This window comes from Trichomonas vaginalis, chromosome I (genome assembly GCF_026262505.1).
Source record: "Trichomonas vaginalis G3 chromosome I, whole genome shotgun sequence".
Taxonomy (NCBI): Eukaryota; Parabasalia; order Trichomonadida; family Trichomonadidae; genus Trichomonas; species Trichomonas vaginalis.
The window spans coordinates 12021596-12039112 of record NC_067203.1 but is presented as its reverse complement, the minus strand read 5'-3'; the positions used below and the strand labels follow the sequence as shown (position 1 = coordinate 12039112).

The 17517-nt window shown below is 32.3% G+C and overlaps 8 protein-coding genes across 8 annotated transcripts, besides 2 other annotated features; 5 read left to right on the top strand and 3 right to left on the bottom strand.

Moving 5' to 3' along the window:
• Positions 1-91: 91 nt before the first annotated feature.
• TVAGG3_0972320 lies at positions 92-2374 on the bottom strand (the record flags this gene model as incomplete). The annotated part of the gene is made up of 1 exon (XM_051253723.1): positions 125-2170. The coding sequence occupies one exon, from the start codon at positions 2168-2170 to the stop codon at positions 125-127; it is 2046 nt and encodes a 681-aa protein (XP_051079297.1).
• Positions 2375-3078: 704 nt separating this feature from the next.
• Positions 3079-4424, top strand: TVAGG3_0972310 (eukaryotic translation initiation factor 3 subunit F-related family; the record flags this gene model as incomplete). The annotated part of the gene is made up of 1 exon (XM_051253722.1): positions 3164-3967. The coding sequence occupies one exon, from the start codon at positions 3164-3166 to the stop codon at positions 3965-3967; it is 804 nt and encodes a 267-aa protein (XP_051079296.1).
• Positions 4425-4504: 80 nt separating this feature from the next.
• On the top strand, positions 4505-6752 carry TVAGG3_0972300 (uncharacterized protein; the record flags this gene model as incomplete). Its single annotated transcript, XM_001308785.2, has 1 exon — positions 4507-6552. One exon carries the CDS (start codon positions 4507-4509, stop codon positions 6550-6552), a length of 2046 nt encoding a protein of 681 aa, XP_001308786.1.
• Positions 6753-6816: 64 nt separating this feature from the next.
• On the bottom strand, positions 6817-8819 carry TVAGG3_0972290 (histone-lysine N-methyltransferase family; the record flags this gene model as incomplete). Its single annotated transcript, XM_001308784.2, has 1 exon — positions 6863-7678. The coding sequence occupies one exon, from the start codon at positions 7676-7678 to the stop codon at positions 6863-6865; it is 816 nt and encodes a 271-aa protein (XP_001308785.2).
• A 23-nt stretch (positions 8820-8842) lies between these two features.
• Positions 8843-8879: a mobile genetic element.
• A 1479-nt stretch (positions 8880-10358) lies between these two features.
• Positions 10359-10396: a mobile genetic element.
• A 376-nt stretch (positions 10397-10772) lies between these two features.
• On the top strand, positions 10773-12485 carry TVAGG3_0972260 (ankyrin repeat and SOCS box-containing protein 4 family; the record flags this gene model as incomplete). The annotated part of the gene is made up of 1 exon (XM_001308783.1): positions 10773-12485. One exon carries the CDS (start codon positions 10773-10775, stop codon positions 12483-12485), a length of 1713 nt encoding a protein of 570 aa, XP_001308784.1.
• Positions 12486-12601: 116 nt separating this feature from the next.
• On the bottom strand, positions 12602-14328 carry TVAGG3_0972250 (synthetase family; the record flags this gene model as incomplete). The annotated part of the gene is made up of 1 exon (XM_001308782.2): positions 12767-14308. One exon carries the CDS (start codon positions 14306-14308, stop codon positions 12767-12769), a length of 1542 nt encoding a protein of 513 aa, XP_001308783.1.
• A 2403-nt stretch (positions 14329-16731) lies between these two features.
• TVAGG3_0972240 (uncharacterized protein) lies at positions 16732-17094 on the top strand (the record flags this gene model as incomplete). The annotated part of the gene is made up of 1 exon (XM_001308781.1): positions 16732-17094. The coding sequence occupies one exon, from the start codon at positions 16732-16734 to the stop codon at positions 17092-17094; it is 363 nt and encodes a 120-aa protein (XP_001308782.1).
• Positions 17095-17111: 17 nt separating this feature from the next.
• TVAGG3_0972230 (serine threonine-protein phosphatase family) lies at positions 17112-17354 on the top strand (the record flags this gene model as incomplete). The annotated part of the gene is made up of 1 exon (XM_001308780.1): positions 17112-17354. The coding sequence occupies one exon, from the start codon at positions 17112-17114 to the stop codon at positions 17352-17354; it is 243 nt and encodes an 80-aa protein (XP_001308781.1).
• Between the last annotated feature and the right edge of the window lie 163 nt (positions 17355-17517).

Below are 17517 nucleotides of genomic sequence, written 5' to 3'. Positions count from 1 at the left end.
TAAATCATCAGTACATGATATTTAATTCGCATTGAAAGCATACAAGCTATTTCATAGTATAAATTGTAAATATCTCAGAAAAATGAGTTATTTTTTCGAAAAAACAAACAAAACTAAATTTATTTTATTCAATTCTAACAGATACGAAGGATTCCGAGGACTGGGAGTCATGCATTCCACTCAAATAGTCTGCAAGCCTTGCGAGTGAAGTTTCTGCCTCCATAAACTCCAACATCGAAACCATTGGATTTTTTCCTTCTAATGAATTGCATTCATTTAACAAATTTGATATTTCATCGTCAGTTACTCTGAATTTGAGCATTTTATCAGCAGCAACATGTCTTCCTTCAAATCCATACGTAACTTGAGGTTTATTTTCATTACTTAATGAGTTATTACTAAAAGTATTTTTGATATTGTGGATAAACGTCAACGGATCGTTCTGTACCTGCGTAACACCGTATCTACTTTCAAATTCCTTCTTCAATACGTCAATCCTTGACTTGATTTCGTTTCTAAATAATTGGTTTGTTGCAATTATGATATTTTCGACATCTGTTTCGGGCCATGATGCGAAAGTCAATCTCTTCTTCAATATCGTGTTCAAAATCTGGATTAATTTATCCGGATTTACAATATTGTTATTATTAAATCTGATTCCTTTCATAACCATTGGCATACTATCCAACAAAGCCAGAATATTTTCTTCTCCAACATTCTGACCCGAAATATCCAGTTCGTTGAGAGATCTCTTTTTCATCAACTGAATTAAAAGAGGAACAACGCTGTTTCCTAGTACAAACTGAGGTTTGGTCGCTCTTATGGTGAAACTCGATAGCGATTTGATCGAAAAAACCTTGGAAAGCTCTGGTAAAATCTCATCAGCGTCAGATTGCAGGATACAATCCGAAATAGAGAGTTTGGATAGTCTAGGCTGGTTCTTTATGAAATCACAGAAGGACTTATCTATGACATTTCCGTTCCATACCAATGAAACAAGAGATTTCAAAGATAATGTAGGAGCAATACTGTAAAAACGCTTCCAGCTTGCAGGGGAACATAATGAGTTGGACAGATCTAATCGAAGAGTGTGTCCTCGATGCAAAGAAAGGACTTGCATCAAAGATATAAATGTTTCTTCTCCAAATCCACAGTCCGGGAACATGAAATTGATACAAGGACTCAACTTAGAGGCTAAATCACTCGAAAGAGGATGAATAAAGATGTTTCCGCTGAAGTCCGCCGTTGTAATTCCGGTTTCGAAATTTTGCATTTGCAAAAACAAGGTATCAAGCTCAACGTAGCAGCGAGGGATAAGGAGATTCTTGAGTGTTTTGTTTTTAAGAACCCAATCCGAAGCGAATAACTGGCAAAGGAAGAATAAAACTTCTTTTGAAAAAATTACATCGCCAATGTAGAAGGATTCCAAGGAATGGAAGCAATCTATGAAGAAGAACCTCTGAGTAAAGTAAGAAAACGTCGATTGAGTGAACGAACAGTTGTTAAATATCAAAGTTTTGATATTTGTTTTATAATTTCGGAAACATTCAATAAATAACTTGAAATTTTCCGATTCAAAGTTACAGTAATTAAAAACCCATTCGTAAATAGTCGAATTAGTCGTGGAAACTGCGTCATTGAAATCTTTCATTTCTCCTTGAACAGTTACGCTATTCATGACAACGCATTTGATCCCAACATTCGTAGAAATGATAGACGAGAAGGTTTTAAATAGCTGCTTTGAGTTTGTATCTGTCAAATAAATAGTTGTCAAATGTTTTTCATTTGAGAACGAAGAGACAGCATTAGAAAGGTATGGCAACGATAAAAATTCTTGTGATATCGTTAATTCTTCTTTAATTTTCGATAAAAATGAATAACACTGTTCTAACTTATCTGTTGCTAATTGTGTAGACGATCCAGCGCATGATGACAAGAATTTGTCAGCTAGAGTTGATTCAGTAGTATAATCATAGTTGAGTCGTTGAAATTGTTCTTGTAATGACATCGCGATTGAAATGTTTAAAGGGAATGTTTTAGGATCGTAAAGAGTGCACCTAATTGATACTATAATACACGCGATATTTAGTAAATCTGGATGAGAAATTTGAATTGTTGTTGAAGGCTTTGTAATTGTTACGAATTGGCGTTCAATTTTGATATGGGACATGTTATAGAATGGAAATATATGCTCTACATACATTGATTTTATGAAAGTACCTTTTTGAGAATAATACACCAGGAGTTCGCGATAACAAGCAATCTATTGTCTAATTTCCCATTTTGGGATATGGAGACTTCATCTATATACGAGATCTGACACTCTTTTACAGATAAAAGTGGATGAAGGGGCCGAATGACATTAAGATTTTCCATATTAAATTTATTGTCACTTTTTAATTTTGAACTTGATAAATAAAGATAATATCAATACTTGCACATTCTATTTTGAACGCACATCACAATATATCGTGATTTCAGAGCAAATTATTGCTTGACACACTATCTTTTATATGATTTTTATCAAATGCTTTCTATAAAATATGAATGAAGTTGTAACAATCTATGTATCATTTTGCAATAAACATGGCTACCTCAATTTATACCTTTTTACCTTAAAAAACACTCTAATATAGCGGAAATCTTCATTATATATATAAATATTTCAGTTTTTCAATAAACATTGAATGATGAAGAGCCACCCTTGCTGATTTAATTCTTCATTGATAACAGACTCTTAAAAAACATTAAATTTATATATTTCCTTATCTTTTCTAAGATTACATGATGAAAAGAACTATTGACTATATGAAACGGAACAGTCATAAGGAGAGAGGAATAAGATATGAAAAAGCAACAAATAAATAAAACAAATATTGTTATCAATGATTCGGACTATAAGTTAAACTTGTTCAAGCATGATCATAGAAATTTGTTCAACTAACGAATACATATAGTTAGTACTTTGAGATATGTCGATCATATTTTTAGTTTTCCAACATTTATTTTTGAGTTTCAGCTCATTCTCAAAAAATCTGTTCATAAATATTATCACAGTGGAAGGGAAACGCATTCGTACAAATTTTCCATAATTATGATGTCAAATTTCCTGACGTCGAAATTTTTGGCATAATTTTCAGAAAAGTGACATCAATTAATTAGAATGAGGAAATTATATCTTCACCCACAGGCAGCTCTTCAAATGTCACAGCATTGCACATTAACAAAATATATTAACATGAAGGAATTCCCAGATATTTCATATTTCGCAGGCGCTTTATATGGCATTGAAGATGCTGATAAAATCGAAGTTATTTCCACATTTCAGCTAGCCATCAAGAACGACAATGGGAAAATCGTTGTAAATCGCGCTGCTTATGAAGAACTTGATAAATACGAACTTGATATTCACAAATCAGAGAAAGCTCTTGGATTTTACTGGATAGGCAATATCCCTGACAAGGAATTGGACTTAATTACTGCAGAATTAAATATTTTTTACCCTGTTTTGTGCAGAATCAAATTTACTGGTGAAGACGAGCATCCTATTAAATTGTTTGCCCAAGAAGATCAGAAATGGAAGGAATGCAAGTACAGCTATCGCACTGAAAACCCAGAACACATTTGCATTTCCGAACTTCAATCTGGTGGCGACGTAAAGAAGTCAATTGAGTTTACAATATCAGCATACAAAGAACTCGAGCGCAATCTCGACTTAATCGAGTGCCATCTCCAGAAAATAAAGAATAAAGAAGTCGAATTTGATGAAGATTTCGTTCGCAAGGCAAATGAGATCGGAATTTGGTTTAGAAATACATATGAGACTGATGCAGATATCTCATCTATAGAAGAAGCTAACTTGGGTCTCTTGTCCGGCCAATTAACTCAATTAACATTCCTTGCAATGAAGATGATCAAACCATTCTCGAAACCAGTCCCACGCGGTGAATCTTCTCAATTCCTTTGAGTCAAATAAAGACTTTTTTTTGATTGTTAATATTTTTTTTTTCTCTCATTGAAAATGGAACTCTTAATTATATAACAATCTCAATAAAACACATTTTAACTCTTTTTTTATTCTTATTTCAATTTATTCTCAAGATATTTTAAAAATTACATCAAAAGATAGAATGTAACACAATTACCTTTTAATGATAGTACTTAACAATCTATTTTTGAAAGATCATATCAGTCTCTGCAATAATTATTTTAATTTCGTCATTATAAGATACATTATGACCATAACTAACTATTCACAAAATATCATACTCCTTAAATTATACTTGAATTTTGAAATACACCCATAATGACTTTATTATTATATGTTAATCGAAATAATATTTTTTGCCAAGATATTATTAGTTTGCACGCATTCATATTCAAGCATATTTGCCTTACATTGCTTGGTATATGATCATAACACTGAAATCTTATATATTCATATTGGATTCGCAATAGAGATGAGGAAAAAAAAAGACGTTTTGAAATTATTAAAATCTTGAATTTATGGATGAACCATGGAAGCACATATCAGAAAATGGACGCCGATTAAAAGAACTACAGCGAGAAGAACTAGAGACCCTTGTTCTTGAGATGTGCGACGAGTATGACATGAGAAATATTAGATTATTAAATTTACGTGTTTCTATTGATAAATTACAAACATGCTTAGAAGTTGCAGAAGAAAATTCAAGAAAAGCAGTACTTGGTTTTGTTATAGCTCCAGAATCACAAATTACTAAGCCAACTGTGAAAAGTCCAAAGCATAAAGAGTTTACAGCTCCTGTTTATGGAGCATTTAACTCATATCAGGCAGGAAACAAACGAATTGTTACACTCCGTCATCAAGTTGAAACGTTATTAACTCGAATTCAAAATACAATGAATGAAACACAACGACTTTTGCATAAAAAAGACAAATACAAGAAATTGCTCGAAGAAAGAAAAGTTCCTGAAAGTGAACCTTTCAATCATCACGTAGTTCCAGTGAAAAAGAAGCCTCAAATCAATAACATTACATTTGGTAAAGCTGTTAAATGTACAAAAGATCTAATTAACAAAGAAAATGATCCTCAGATTCATAACTTATTAACTACTGTATATTGCTTATTAACAAACAATAATATTGAAGCCTTACAAGCATATTCTGAAATAGCATTCCCTGTTCTTACAGAAATGAGTATTACAGAACTTAGAGAACAATTAAGCGATCGTAATGCCCAAATTTCGATTTTAAACGAACAATACAAAGATTTCCAAAGGAGACATGGACGCCTTGTTGATGACTTTACTTCTCTAAATGAGAAGATGAGAGATCACATAATTGAAGATGATACAGAGAAAAACAACATTTTGGCTCAAATCGAAGAACTTGAACAGATTTTGAGACAAATTCCAGAGAAACAAAAAGAAATTACAGAGTTAACAGAAGAGAGAGAGAAACTATATGATGCAATTGAACAGGTTCATGCAGAAGGAATGAAAACAATTGATTTCGAAGTCGAAAATAAGTCAAAAATACAGGAAATGGAAAAAGAAAAGATTTCACTCGATTTCACTTACAAAGCATTATTACAAGAAAATGGAGATAAGAAACAAAGTGAAGAAGATATTAGAACACAGAACAAACGAGTTCTTGATGAGTTAAACGAAATGCTTACAACAAAAACAGAAGTTACTGCTCAAAAAACAGTTATCAACGATAAATTTAATTTACTTCTCAAAGTTAACATCGAAGATCCTATTACACTTGCGCAAGTTGCTGAGTTCTGTAAAGCTATTACTGTTTCAGAAATCGAAGAAAGACATAAAGCAGCAGTTGATGAACAAGCTGAAGTTAAGAAAGAAGTTCATGAACTCAAAGATGAATGCAAATTGCTCAAAAGAAAACATGGTGTTCTCTCAAGAGCTGTTTCAGATTACAAGAAGAAAATTGCAGAAGAAGATGCAAAGATTGCAAAACTTAAAGAAAACCAAAATGAGAAACTTCATGTTCAAGTGTTCGAACCAGAATCTTCAAAGAATTCAACAATGCAACAAACAGATGAACTCAAAAATAGCGGAAAAGCAACAAATGCATCAGAGAAAGATAATGAAGACTCAAATCCACCAGAAAAAGATACAAAAGAAGATGAAAAAGAGTCATCTAGCAGTAAAGATAAAAAACCAGAAGCTAAAAATAAGAAATCAAGTGATTCAGAAAAACTCAATGAAAAAGAAAGTAAAAAGGCCAAAGAAAGCGAAAAAGAACAGAAAACAAGTGATAAAGAGAAATCTAGCGATAAGGAAGAAAAGGAGAAGAGTAACAAGGAAGAAGAAAAGCCAAAGAATACAGAAAGCCAGCTAAGAAAGAGTGGAACCATCCATTCTGATTTCGAATCAGTTGATTCAGATGAAAATATTGTTATTTCTGCAACACAAACTTTAGATCCTCCTGGAAATGCTAGTAATAGCAATTCTCCTGTACCTGATGAAATTGCTGATTCCGAAGACGAAGTAATGCAATCTGAGGAAATTAAGGAGAAGTCAGATTCATCTGACAATGATTTTTAAAATGTTTGTATGATTTTATTATAAAAGGTGTTTATATAAACTTCATTTAAGGCTAAGTTATTGTTCTTACATTCATAAGACAGGAATATTTATTTCGAAATTTCCAAGAATACTTTATGATTTATCTAAAACTATAAAGATCTTCAATAATTACAACCAGAATTTAATAAATCAGTAAAAAGATAAATCTCAATTTCAAGGAAATATTATTTGAAAAAAATCAATGTAAAGAATTAGTATAGTAGAAACTAAAATAGATTGTAAGTGTATACGAGTAGGTTTTTATTGATTTTGAGCTTTTCTAAGTAAATTATTGCTTCATTGCTTCTAGATTTTCTATCTTAGACTTAAGTATACGAATTTGTTCCGCCATTTGCTTAATTTTCTCGGATTCGTTACTCTCTGTGTTTTCGTCTAAGTACTCTTTACATAATATTTCGAATGATCTAATTGTAGTAGTGCCATTCTGATAATTCTGTAAGAATTTAACCATTTGCTCATTATGGAAGAACTCAGCGGTTTTCATTGGAGTCTCATTTTCAGCATTTAGTGCATTTAGATCGGCTCCTTTTGAAAGAAGGGCTTCCACTACTTGAGTATCAGTGTTGCACATGGCAACGTGAAGTGGGCTATTCTTTGTCTCGGGCTTTTGAGTGGATGCGCTCAGATTAACTTGAGATCCATAAGAAAGAAGTAAAAGTACTACTTGGAGATTAGAATTTGCAGCGGCTAAGTGAAGAGGAGTATAGAAATAGTCATTCGGTAGGTTAACTTGAGAACGGCCTTTTTCAGTTCCTAGTATAATTTGCATAATATCTAATTTACCAACTGCGCATGCGTAATGAATTGGATAAAGTCCATTCACCTTTACATCTAAACTAGCATTCTTCTCTATAAGAAAGTATTTAAATATATCTGTTCTTTGGTAAAGAATAGAAAAGACCAATGGTGTTGGACCACGAACAAAAGGAAATGGGATACGCTGTGAAGGAATCTTAACTGGAATTTCTAAATTTGGAATCAATGGCTTATCAATATCAAATTTACCAAGAACAAGCTTTTTAACACCTTCAAGTGATCCAGATTCTATGCATTTAATAAGTTCTATTTGAAATTCGTTCAACATTTTTTTTTGGCCTTTTTTTTTCAAGTGATTTTTTTTTTCATATAGCCATGCTTAAAGGACATGATATGTAATTATAGACAGCAAACTTGATCAAGAAAAATTAATATTGTTCGACAAAATTATAAGCTTAAGTCATGATTGGATGGGATTTCACAAGAAACAAATGGAGACATCGCTCATTCCTCATAAATAATGACCATAGACGTTATGATTCAAAAATCTTATATAGTTCTAAGTCTATAATTGAGAAATATCGATTTCTAAAAAAATTTTTAACTATTGGCCAATATCTTTAAATTTTATTTATTTCGTTAAATATATTAAAGATATCTAGAATTCTCGAAAAATTTCAAATATGAATTTAATTTTTTTAACGCCTATAAAACACGAGTTTAACCAAACCAACGATACAAAGAATGGCTTTTTATTCAAGTTTGAATAAAAACAATGAAAGTTAGAAAGAATGTCTGCGAAGATATGAAAGATACACGACATGTTCTGAGGAAAGATATAAATTCGCTTAGAATAGTTATTTGATATGCACCATCATAAAAGAAGAGGTTCTCTGGTCGTGGAATTTCTGAATTACTTCCATTAAGCATGATAGCATCAGTGAATTGATATCCAGAGTAATGGATAGGCTGGTTTGTATGCAATATATTATCGAAGCTAGAGGATGATTGATTAATCGCATTACATCCAGGCATCCCTGATACAAAGGAAGATCCACCAGCACCACATGTTATAGTACATTCTGAATCAGCCCCACTTCCGCCACCATAGTAACCAGCTCCGCCTGGAGGCCTTTCCCACCTTTCTCGTACATAGCCTCCTATTCCGAATTTCCCGGTTTTATAACCAGTGTAAGAATCAATCCCACTACTTAGTCTGACTTTCCCCTGTTGGAATAGTATTATAGCAATTTCCTTGAATTTGATTATCGCAAGTCGACTCTAGACAAGGACCATTTATCGTAAATACGCCATCTTCACCTGCAAATTCTCCCCCATATCCAGCGTTAGCACCGCCTGCATGATTACAGCAACCGCCCCCAGCACCAGCTACCATAATCCTGCTTTTTAGGCTCTCAATTTGATCATAAATAAAATCGTTTTAAATTACTTCTTCATTTAAATTATAACAATTATTTTTGGTTTTATATTGTAATAAACAGAAATTCATCAAAAGTGACAGCTCTCAATTTTTTGACATTTGTAAATTCTAAATTGAATGAGAAAAATGAAATAATACTAAGCATAATACAATATTCTAGATTTAATTATAATTAGGAAAAAGTTAGTTTTGAGAGTACTTTTCATAGGCATATAGAATGAAATCTTCTGAAAAATAATATCACATAAACTCATATTATTTTCTAATATATAACTATTTTATATAAAAATCAAATTCAATGATCTTAAAAGCGAAGGATAAACCTCAAAATTTACGAATATAATGAGTGGGAATATAATGCTTATCTATCATAAAACCATATGAAATATCAATTTTTGCTTTACGCCTAATTTTTGACGACAATTAGCAAAAAATGTTAAATGTTAACACTCAGTCCATTTGAATATGAAAAATAAAATTGACTTTGATTAAATGTTTTTATTTATCATGCAATTCTTCTTGCGACCAAAGATTTGAATAAAAGTTCAAAAAATAAGATAGCTTAAAAAATAATATACGGTAGTGTTTACTAATAGATGAATAGTATATAAATTCTATTAAAATGGATTTGATCCAAAAAAATATATAAAATTTGATCATAAATAAAATCGTTTTAAATTGGGGTATTATTATTGTCGTCTGGCGGTTTTAGACGACAATGCGAATTTTCAAATAATAGGATTTTTAGCCAGATAAAGAGCTACTCCATATATCATGCGTGTTTGCATACTATATACATAGATGGAATTGATGTTCTTCCTTTATTTAGGTACCGAAACATGCTTGAAAAATCTATTTTTTAGACGACAATAATAATTTTGTCACTTTTCCAGACGACGATAATAATTTGTCACCTTTTTAGACGACAATAATAATTTTGTCACTTTTTCCAGACGACAATAAAACATCCTCTTTTAAATTACTTCTTCATTTAAATTATAACAATTATTTTTGGTTTTATATTTTTTTGGATCAAATCCATTTTAATAGAATTTATATACTATTCATCTATTAGTAAACACTACCGTATATTATTTTTTAAGCTATCTTATTTTTTGAACTTTTATTCAAATCTTTGGTCGCAAGAAGAATTGCATGATAAATAAAAACATTTAATCAAAGTCAATTTTATTTTTCATATTCAAATGGACTGAGTGTTAACATTTAACATTTTTTGCTAATTGTCGTCAAAAATTAGGCGTAAAGCAAAAATTGATATTTCATATGGTTTTATGATAGATAAGCATTATATTCCCACTCATTATATTCGTAAATTTTGAGGTTTATCCTTCGCTTTTAAGATCATTGAATTTGATTTTTATATAAAATAGTTATATATTAGAAAATAATATGAGTTTATGTGATATTATTTTTCAGAAGATTTTGTGTTCTTCTTCAAAATTTTATTTTTTTATTAAAAAGAATCTTTACAAAATATACATTTACTTTAATTAATATTTAAAAACGTGCTCTATCAAAAGTTCCAAAAATTCAATATTTTAGCTTTTCTGAGGTGTCACTTTTGATGAATTTCTGTTTACAACAGCACAAATAGCCATAATTGAAAAATACAATTAGAAACATAGATTGCGGATCTTTTTAAAAAAGAGTTCAGTTTCGCGAAAAACGTGTGGAAGACAAGAAAAAGTGTGTCATAGCAATTTCTCACCTACTTTTTTTCTTCGATTTTTTGAAATAAGAGTCTTGGTAAGTTTATATCTTCACATTATTCACTTCAAAACTTTACTCAACTCATTTCGATAAAAAGAAACATGATATGCTTGTTTAATATAAGCTTCTGTTTTCGATATTTGAATTTCATTTCTATGAGAACAATCAAAATTCATAAATTATATCCGAAATTGTTGTGGTAATTGTTTTCCAAATGTATAACATAGCATTTATTTTCCATAATTTTTTAATGTCTGATCAAGACGTTCATCCAAATAAATACAGTGAATTACTAAGTATCTGTAAATACGACATCGATACATATATTACATTGTATCAGCTAAAAACCGAAAATGAAGAAGAATTAAATAAGATTTACAAAATGATCAAAAAAGAATTGATTGATTCAAAGAAATATCGTCCTCAAGATATTATAAAAGATATTTTAGATATCATTTACTATAATAATCGCTATACAAAGTCATATTTGTATCTTGCAAAACTGATATCTGATGATTATCATGTCAATGAGATCGAAGATTTCAAAAGTATTTTAAATTTCCTATTTTACAAAGAATATGGAATTAAATTAGACAAATTCGATGATTTCGAAAAATGTAAATTTGAAAATCTCGATATTCATACAGATGATACGATTTACAGAGCAATTATGTATAATGACCTAGAAAGATTCATTTACTTCATAGAAAATGAAGGATTTCATCAAAATCAAATACTTATATGCAAATTATATCCATATACTGGCAAAGGATATTCATTACTTGAATTATGTTGTTACCATGGAGCAGTTGATTGTTTTAAATTATTAAGAACCAAATTTAAATCAGAAATAACTCAAGAATGTCTACAATTTTCATTTTTAGGAAGAAATCAAGAGATCATGAGTGAATGTTTGAAATATCAAGTACCAGATAACAGATGCATGAAATATGCAATTATTTCACACAACATTGATTTTGTAACATTCTTGATGAATGAATACAATATGCCAATCGATTTAGATTATTGTGAATGGCATCGTAATATCGAATCATTTTTAGTTTATTTCGATCAAACTAATGATCTTAATGAATGCTTTATTTATTCGGTGAGCTTTAATATCACATCTCTTTGTGAACATTTCCTTTCACTTGGTGCAAATATCAATGAAATTAATAAACATGGAGAAACAGCTCTTCATTATGCAGCAGAAAAAAATAATAAAGAAATAGCCGAACTTCTTATTTCATGTGGTGCAAATATCAATGAAAAAAATAAATATGGAGAAACAGTTCTTCATTATGCAGCAGAAAAAAATAATAAAGAAATGGCTGAACTTCTTATTTCATGTGGTGCAAATATCAATGAAAAAAATAAATATGGAGAAACAGTTCTTCATTATGCAGCAGAAAAAAATAATAAAGAAATGGCTGAACTTCTTATTTCATGTGGCGCAAATATCAATGAAAAAAATAAATATGGAGAAACAGTTCTTCATTATGCAGCAGAAAAAAATAATAAAGAAATAGCCGGACTTTTTATTTCATGTGGCGCAAATATCAATAAAAAAGATAATTATACAAAAACCGCACTTCATACTGCAGCAGAACATAATAATAAAGAAACAGCCAAACTTCTTATTTCATCAGGTGCTAATATCAATGAAAAAGGTAATATTGGAGAAACCGCTCTTCATTATGCAACAAGGTGCAATAATAAAGAAACAGTTGAACTTCTTATTTCATGTGGTGCAAATATCAATGAAAAAAATCAATATGAAGAAACCGCTCTTCATTATGCAACAAGGTATTGTAATAAAGAAATGGCTGAACTTCTTATTTCACTTGGTGCAAATATTAATGAAAAAAATAAATATGAAGAAACAGCTCTTCATTATGCAACAATGTCCAATAATATAAGTACAGTCGAACTTCTTATTTCACATGGTGCAACAACATATTAGTATTCATTCATAAGATGCTTCTCTTTCTTTTTCTGATATTTTCGAAGAAGAAATTTATTAGAATTAAAATAAATAACTTTTTAATCATTTTTCAAGTGTAGTGTCACCATCTACATTTTCTTTCTTTGAATTATTCGAATATTTAGAGAATAATTAAAATTGATTATGTGTTTTACAGTAAATAATTTTATATTAATAGAAAGTAATGTAAACATTAATTTGGAGAGTAAGTAAATTGTAAGATATCTTTATTTCAATGCGAGTTATATTTAAAAAAAAATTTAGTATGAACGAGCGACGTAAGCCCAGAACTTAGCTGGCTTTCCTGTAAGGAGGCACTTAACACCTTCAGCTGGCTGTTCTTCGAATGGTCTGTAGCCACGGATTTCACCACCGCAGATGTCGTGGACTCTCTCAGCTCCTTCCTTACCTTCCTTGCCCATTGTCCAGTATGGGATTCTTGCGAAGCCACCCTTTTCGAGGATTCCTGGGAGATCGTCGAGGTTGTTGCAATCGACGATGCGGGAATGAAGGTGAGCGAGAGCGCGTTCACGGAGAGCGTCATCGTACTTGACGAGCCAGTCCTGGCATTCCTGAGCGAATGCGGAGAGGTGGACTGAGTACTTTCCTTCGATTCCTCTGACGACGAGAACGCATTCGTTCTTTTCGAGATCGCGTGGGCCAACTTCGATACGGAGTGGAACACCCTTCATCTCCCAGTAGTAGAACTTCTCGCCTGGGCTGCGTGTTGTATCATCATCGATGTGGACACGGATTCCAGCGGCTCTGAGTTCCTTCTTCATCTCAGCGACCTTGGCGAGTAAAGCGTCGTTGTCCTTGCGGAGAATTGGGACAATGACAACCTGGATTGGGGCGATGATTGTTGGGATAATGAGACCCTTGTCATCACCGTGAGCGGAGAGGACTGCAGCGAGGCATCTTGTGGAAACACCGATGCAGGTCATGTAAGAGAATTCGCCATCAACTTGGATCTTGAAAACTTTGCTGAAATGCTGGCCAAGGTAGTGAGCACCGACACTCTGAAGAACACGGCCACATGGCATGACAACATCAAGAACATCTGTGAACTCAGCGCCTGGGAAACGGTCCCAATCTGGACGGCGAAGACGAAGGCCGTCGATGGAAAGCTTTGTTGTAAGAATATCGTGGACGATGTCCCAGAACTTGCCGAGGATGTCAAGAGCCTCTTGTGGTGTGGCGTGGGCTGTATGGGCCTCATTCCATGGAATTTCACGAACACGGATAAGTGGCTTTGTTCCCTTTGTTTCGTAACGGTAAACGTTGCAGGATTGCTGAACCATGACTGGAAGGTCTTCAATTGTCTTAACCCACTTTGCGAACATGGAGTACATGGCTGTCTCTGATGTTGGACGAAGGCACATCTCGTCCTCATGCCAGAAACACTCGGATTGGAAGCCCTTAACGTGATCAGCTTCGGCTTCAAGGAATGAACGTGGAATGAAAGCTGGGAATTGTGTCATTGGAACTCCGATCTTGGAGTAGGCAACCTCGAAGAGATGCATAATTTCGTTGTGCATTGTATAACCATAAGAGCAGAAAATTGGCATGCCCTTGATATCCCAGCGCTTATCAACGATACCGGCTGTGACCATGAGCTCTTCGTACCAATCTGAAAAGTTTGATTTTGGAACGTGGAAGGTAAGATCAGCACGCTGTGAAGCTTGGGCTTGCTTCTTCTCCTGCTTTCCTTGTTGCTTCTGTGGCTTCTCCTTCTTCTGGCCCTTTTGCTTTTGGGGCTTTCCCTTCTGCTCAACAACTGGGACTTCTTCTTTCTCAGTCATTAAGAAAATTTGGCCGTAGACTTCCAAACGACCGATAGAGAATGAATTTCAATTGAAATGCAGCCATTCATAAATTTTACAAAAGACTATATTATATGTATTATTTCACAAGAATTGATCCCTACCGAATTTGTATGAGAAATAATCCGATGCTCAATAAATTTTTGAATATATAATCGATAGCCATTTTTCTTCATAATACTGATATATAGAGCCTCTAAATGGTGCATGTAATTGCATCAATACATCCTACTGGTACTCATGACACCCTCAAATATTAGTTTTTTCATACCAACTCTTAGATCTTACAACTTAATGTCGATTTTACTGTTTTTACTTCTTTTAACCACTAATTTGTTAAGGTAATTCTAATCTGTTGATACAAGTACTTTTATCTACCGTAATAATAAATATAAAGCGCAAATATTTAATTTGATTTCGATTATTTATTCATTAAAAACATTGTAGCTTATCATTTCCACCATACATATGGGTACTCATCATATCTACTGTACATTACTTTAAATAATTTGAAAATATTTATCTGAAATTTTTGTATTTTACTCTTTTTGTTGAAGGAAACAATTTTTTGGCATAAATATACACTTTATAAATATGAAGACTATTTATCCATCCTTATCATCATTATTTCATTAAACAAAACAATTTCCTCTGAAAATATCATCCAGCTTTGTAATACTCTAATAATTTATGAAGCAGATAGTTATATTTTTTAATTCTTTGCATTCTCTGTTATAATATTTTCATCTGATTTCAAAATTTTATAATATAGATCTTGATGATCAGCATTTTTATTTTTCTCTAATTTGTATCATTATTTGTTTTAAATACAAGGTCTATCTGTTTTCTCTAATTTTGAACAGAAAATAATAACTCATTTTCCACTTTTAAAGGCTCTTGAAATGATGTCAACTGGATGTGTTTTTGATTTTGCTAAGTAAAGTATCAATTTAATGTATTTAAATTTTTAAATTCTATAATTTCCATAGAGTTGCTTTAAATGGAATTGATAAAACTTATAACTAAGAGAAAATGTTTATATTCACTTTCCTTTGCTTTTGAATCAAGGCTCACAAATCAAATTATTCATTTTGAGTACAAACGTATAAAAAAGTGATATTTTGAAAATGTATGCCATTTTGTGTGGGATGAATTTATCTGGATTAGGTCAGGTGAGTGGGGCTTCCAGGCGCGTTGCGCCCTCTAGCCCCGAAGATGTTTAGTATAAATGAAGTTTTTATTCGGAAAATTGTTAGTCTTCTGGTGTGAATTCGGAGGACTCTTCTTGGATAGAGTCTTGTATTTCCTCCTCCTCTTCTTCCTCCTCCATTGCTTCTGGGTCGAAAACATTATATAATGTGTCGCTTTTCACAAATTATATATGTTTTCATGTTTTGTCACTTTTCTGTCACTTTTCGGGTAAAAACATTTTTATTATTATATATAAATGAATTTTACAAAACCGCCGTTACCGTTCTTTGGAAATAAGAGTAGATGTAAAGATATTATATTGAGAGAACTTAAGAAACTACCGAATGGTCTAACATTTGTAGATTTGTTCGGTGGAAGTTTCTATATATCCCATTTATGTCATACCGTATTTCCTGACTCAAAGATTATATGCAATGACTTCGACAACTATATGGACCGTCTCAAACATATTCCAGACACAAACAATATATTGAAAGAGTTAAAAGAAAAGATACCTATAGGTAAGATGGAACGTATACCATTAGATAAGAAAAATATTGTGAGAGAGGTTTTGAAAAAAGCAGAATATATAGACTGGAATAGTATATCTGCTAGACTATTATATAGTGGTGCTATAAGAGTTCATGACATTGAAACACTTATGTCAAAAGTTTTATATCTTAACTATACAAATGTTTTCAAAGAGGACATAGAAAAATATATTGAGGGTATAGAGTTTGTAAGATGTCATTGGACAGAGTTGTATGAAAATATAAAGACAAGGAAAATGTTTTCTTTATAGTGGACCCGCCGTTCTATAACACATGGGATTTTCAATACCAAGTAGACTGGACTTTGAGAGACTCTTTAGAAACTTTAGACGTTTTACATAACCATCCATGCTTTTACTTTACATCCGATAAAAGTGGTTTGGAAACCGTTATGAGATGGTTAGAGGACATACATGACTATGTGTTTAAATATGACAAGATAGAATATGAGAGAGGTCCTATAAACTGGAGAAAGTGTCACAATAAAGAAATTTTATAGTAAGTAATGTGGTTTGAAATAGGACTACTTGTTTTAGGTTTTTTCCATTGTGTCATTTATTTATTTGACGTGGCAGAAAAGTACAGAGAATATGAAGATGAACCAATGCCTGCAAATGTTCAGTATATGTACTCGTAAGAGATATTTTTATCTAATATTAAATGGACGCCCAGAACTTAGCGAATGCACAGCAACCTGGACAACCAAACCCAGAGAATATTCCAAATGAAGTTAGAATACAAACTGCAATGGCAAACTATGGTCAAGTGCCAACAGATGTACAAATGCAAACTGCCATGTCAAATGACGCTGCGTTAGGTTTGCCACCATGGTATGCAAATATGAGATGGAAAGAGTTTTATACAAACCCTGAAGTGGGATATAAACAACTTTATGCAGATGACGCGAACACAGGAGTTGACCCAGAATATGTTTTCTACCAGAGGAGAAACAGAATGTATGAGCTCCAGTTAAAGAATGCTATGGAACTCAACAGGAAACGTAAGAGACTAGGCGGACATTAGATTTTTACATATAGTAAATGGGTTTCTTCAGTAGTATTGGAAACTTCTTTCGAAATGTTGGAAGAGGTATATGGAATGGAATAAAATCTGTCGGAAAAGGAATTTGGAACGGAGTCAAAAATATTGGTAAAAGAGTAGGTCAGTTTGTTGGTATTATACCTAAAGACCCTGAACCAGAAGAGCAAGCTCCTGTTATACAACAGCCTGAACCTGCACCACAGTCTAGTTGGCAACCAAATCCAACACCTCAACCGTATTAAAAAATTATATTTTTATCGTTCGATAGTAGTTGTATATGAAACTAAGTTCTAAGTAAAACGCATGGTATAATGGAATTATTCTTTTTCTTCCATCTGTAGTAAACCATACTTGAAAGTCTGAAATACTTCCACTCGGCGGTTCATATAACTTTGTAGGTTTTTC